The sequence below is a fragment of the Habropoda laboriosa genome, unplaced genomic scaffold (assembly GCF_001263275.1).
Source record: "Habropoda laboriosa isolate 0110345459 unplaced genomic scaffold, ASM126327v1 scaffold106, whole genome shotgun sequence".
Lineage (NCBI taxonomy): Eukaryota > Metazoa > Arthropoda > Insecta > Hymenoptera > Apidae > Habropoda > Habropoda laboriosa.
In genome coordinates this window covers 684,059-688,664 of record NW_017100224.1, presented here as the reverse complement: position 1 = coordinate 688,664, position 4,606 = coordinate 684,059, and the positions used below count along the sequence as shown (strand labels likewise).

At 27.8% G+C, this 4,606-nt stretch overlaps 1 protein-coding gene across 1 annotated transcript in view; it reads left to right on the top strand.

Moving 5' to 3' along the window:
* The first annotated feature begins 3,010 nt into the window (after positions 1–3,010).
* The window catches only part of LOC108571080 (protein singed), a 12,037-nt gene continuing 10,441 nt past the window's right edge, over positions 3,011–4,606 (top strand). Inside the window, exon 1 of the mRNA XM_017933051.1 lies at positions 3,011–3,038. Within this exon, the coding sequence (XP_017788540.1) occupies positions 3,011–3,038 (28 nt within the window). The remainder of the gene's footprint in view (positions 3,039–4,606) is intronic.

Sequence of the window (4,606 nt, the reverse complement as noted above, 5' to 3'; positions counted from 1 at the left end):
TTGTTATTAAAAATTCATATAAATAATTTTCTTAATTTTATTTTTTTACTAAATATGTTTGATAAATCACATATCAAACGTATTATTGAGAATAGTATTTATATACAAAGAATTTACATACATAATTTTCGCTAATTAAAGTATGATAATAGAAATATCATAAAATTTATTTTGAAAGGATGTAAACTATAATTAGATAAATGTAAGCTTAAGAAAAATATATCTTTCATTACGAAGTGTATTATTGAAATGTATTGGTTTAGTTAAGACTACTTTGTATTTTATAAATGTAACTTATTTTGTTTAATATAGTATTACATTTGTTTCAGTAAAAAGTACATATAGGTTTCAACTTTATAAAAAGTAAAGAAATATATTGACAATATTTATTAATTGTGTGAAGAAAATTTATTCGTATTATACTTTTATAAATATGAATCAAATCTTTAATTATGGAACTATGTTATATTATACTAATTAATCTGTACCTTTAAAATTTAACGAAGGTATGAAATTAGTGGTTTATAAAAAGGTATTATCTGTATTTGAAAGAAAATTTTAATCAAAGAAGTAGTAGTTATATGATGAGAATATACTATATGTATGTATGTTATGTATATACAACTGTGCGCGCGTATATAGTATGTACGGTATATGGATAGTATGCACCCGTTTTTGCATGAATACATAACATTCATATATAACTCAATATATAACTCAATATATGCATGCTTGCAAACACGTACAAAACTTTCTAAGGATTTGTAAAGGCAAGTCGGTCATGGTTACGATCACGGTTGCGATCAGGATTACGATCACAGTCACGGTTACAGTCACGCTCCTGACTTCTCTTTGGCGGTCAACGAACTCTCTCTTCTCTTTTTCTTTATTCATTCTTCCTTTCTCTCCATCAGTTACAGTTTTCCTAACGATGCTACTAGATACATCTAGGCTATCATAAGACAAATTCTTCTGCAACAAATAAACTATTTGCTTAAAACTCTTTAACTTTTTAATTCTCTACTAATTTGGTAAGCACCCTATTTACACTGTATCTACGGACCCTACCTACACATATATATTTCATAACATATGTTTAAAGTAATCATAATAATATTTATTATTATTGTTACTCAAACCATACTTCTACTGAACACTGTATTCGTGTACCCTTTCTGTCTTGTGTATCGATTTTACATAAATTCAATAGCATATAATTGTTGATCTAGTTTTAATGAAATAAGGTAATTGATATATTTAATACTTACTATGTAATACACATTTTCTATTTAAATTTTTATTTATAAGTATTTATTAGTCTAAATAATGTTTGCTATATCAACTTTGTAATTGCATTATTTTAAATTATAAAACCTAGTTATTACAAGGATGTAAATGAAAATAAACAACTTCTATATTTTCTTAAATAGTAAAATATATGCATTAAACATCAAAATTTGGTCATGAGTAGAAGAATGAAAGAAATTTAGAACTGTTCTGCATCCGCGATTTACGAGGAAAATCAAATCAGTGTAAACCTCTCGTTAGATACGCTCCAAAGTTTTAGACTTCCTGGGCGAAATAAGATTAAATTTTAAGTATTCGATTGATTTATATAAATGTTTAATAATTAAACACTTTTGATCAGTTATTACAAATATTATAGTTTCTCTTTCAATGTTAGAACATATCGGAGAATAAATTGATAATATGCAAATTGTGCAAATACTATTTGTTGCCACAGTTAAAATTGTTTGGCTGTTTTATTTATAATCATGCTGTATCACAAAGAATCAAATACTGTCTTGTAAAAATATTATAAAATATTTTCTTCCTTGACAAACTTTCTCAGAAGCAATTTTCTTGTCCAATTGTTTACCGTTATTTAATTAAGAAGCAACATCTGGTTATATGTGTGTATATATTTGTACATACATAGAGTGTTACATAAATTTATCGTAGTACTTATTAATTTATTAATTCATGTTACTAAATTATGAAGAATCAATGGCAGTTGAATGCCCTTTTGTAGGAGAGTGAATAAAAACACAACGTCAGGACGGAAGATTTCGTTTACGTGGCAAAATATTTTTTAAAAGTCATTTTCTCGGAACTTGAATTTTCTGAAAGAATGTATTTACTTCATTGACATAGTTCACACTAAAAGGACAATATCAAGTAAATTATGTACATAAATATAATGAAATCAGAAAGCAAAATTAGAAAAGATGGAAAATATATTTTTTGTTTATATTTCGAAGCAAACAATACGCGAAACATTTTGAATTAATAGCGATTCAGAGCAAAGGAAGTACCGTTTACTATTTTAAGTTGATCAAGTTTTAAATAGCCTTTAGAAAATGCAATTATCACAAAAGTCTATATCGTCATATAAAGAGGACGAGATAACTGTATACCGTTTAACGGTATATTGTCTAAGGTGTTAAGATTAAATTTCTAATTACATAAATGTGTATGCTTTAATGGATTCATAAAAATGCGTGCATATCAATTTTTCATAAAATGTTAAAAATCATGGTACATTATATTTGTTTAGAAATTACGTGCTTTAAAATACGGTACATTATAAATCCTAATGAATAACAATATAAGTTCTATAAAAATGTTATTAAATAGGTTTAATCTAACTTTTACCAGAAACATGTAAAACTAACTCTAGCAGAGTTCAAAATCATTTTTAATTGCGGTAAATATCTAGAATAAGGAACTCCTCACTCATTGTGATGACCTTGAAATATGTTGTCAAGGTCAACATTTTGAACTTTTTCTTATATATCTAATTGTAATTTTATTGACCATTATTAAGTCTAGAATATTGGTAAATTGGTGAGCAGGAGCATGGGGTTTGTTTACATGACAAAAACTTTATACTAGCTCGAACCAATCGTTGGTTATTTTATGCTAGTTTTGCCGACCACCCCACGACGGCCGAATATTAATTTGCGATAACCTATAACCCATTAATTTTTCTCTTTTATTGATATTAAAAATGATTATAACCAATGAATTAGGTTCAGGTTTGGTTATATAGGAATGCGGTCGCCGTTAGACGACCGCCTACACCAGAATGAAGTGTACTCGTAACCTAAGTTTAACTAAAGCTTTTTGCGAATATCTGGGAAACTAAGGCCGAGCGGCGGTTATATATATATGTATATTGCAGGAAAAAATCTCTTAGAATAATGACCCTGACAACATATTTCAGGGTCATGAAAATTGGCGAGGAGTCCTTTATTCTAAATAATTACTCTTGTAACAATGATTGTTTGAATAGTATTTAAGTATTGTGTAATTTTTTGAATGTGTAATAGTTTAATGTATAATTACACAAAGAAAACAATAATAAAGAAATTATTTCTGGTTTTATAACTAAATTTATTCAACTATAGTTTTATTAACAAAAATACTGTATTTAACAGAATAATTTTGCTAAATTATCACATTATTATGTGCATAACAAATGTGTTAAATAAAAATCGTTTTCATATGTTATATCTCCATAAAATAAAGTAATTTTTATTGAAAAAGGAATAGCAAGTAATGGATAAAATTTGAGGAAACTAAAAAGACATAATGAAGTGTCATTGAAAAAGCAGCAGTCGCAAAAGTAGAGTCGTCGATTTTGTGGTTCACGATCCTCTGGAAAGTCAGCAGTTCGATGTATGTTGTTCCCCACCTTTCCCTCTTTCTATATCCTCTATCGTTCACGACCCCTTTATTAAAACAGCGCACGCGCAATATTCTGGCAGAATTTCACAGGGCCGTATGAATTTAAAAATACGTACTAGATTTGTTATATTCATTGTGTAAATAATTTGTATTATTAAGTAATAGTTAGTAACATTATACTATATTTTCTATAATTTGATGTTAATATATCACACAACTCTTGTGACCGTACAATTAAGAGCAATAATTACAACACAAAGAAACAAAAGATTTCTATGGTACCTCCAATATTATTATGTTCTATACACAGTCCTGATTCTATGGTGGAATCAGATGTTGCGCATGCGTCGAAAGTCCTGAGGGATCCTTAACACAGACTGAGGAGAATAAGCGAGTCAAGTCAGTTGCTGAGTATCTTTGTTGTGACGAATATAATTCGTCGTTCGTGACTCGTACTTTTCTCGTGTACTTTTCTCTATCTGTTTTCCGGTGTTTTCCTACAACAAATACATATACTTGTCTTCCCTTTGCTTGGTAAGTATACAGATCTACTTGGCAACAAAAGTATAACACTAAGAATTTCCATTATATTATCTTCAACATGCATCTGTACTGTATCTGTATTCATTGACATTACGAATTTAAACTACAGGTACATGAAAATACTATTAATTTGTTTATCTCTCACCAGTACTGGATTAACGAAATTCTATTTAATAATAGCTATAAGTTATACCTTAATTATATTATTTAATTATTTTTTACATAAAGTCCGTTTGAAGTTTTTAAATGTCTCTGTCTAAACTGAACTAACATCTACAAATTTAATATCAGTTCTTTTTATTGATTTGACATAATTGTTTAATTTTTTATACTTCAGCTTATAATTTAAATCTTTATTTTTCCATATTTTAAT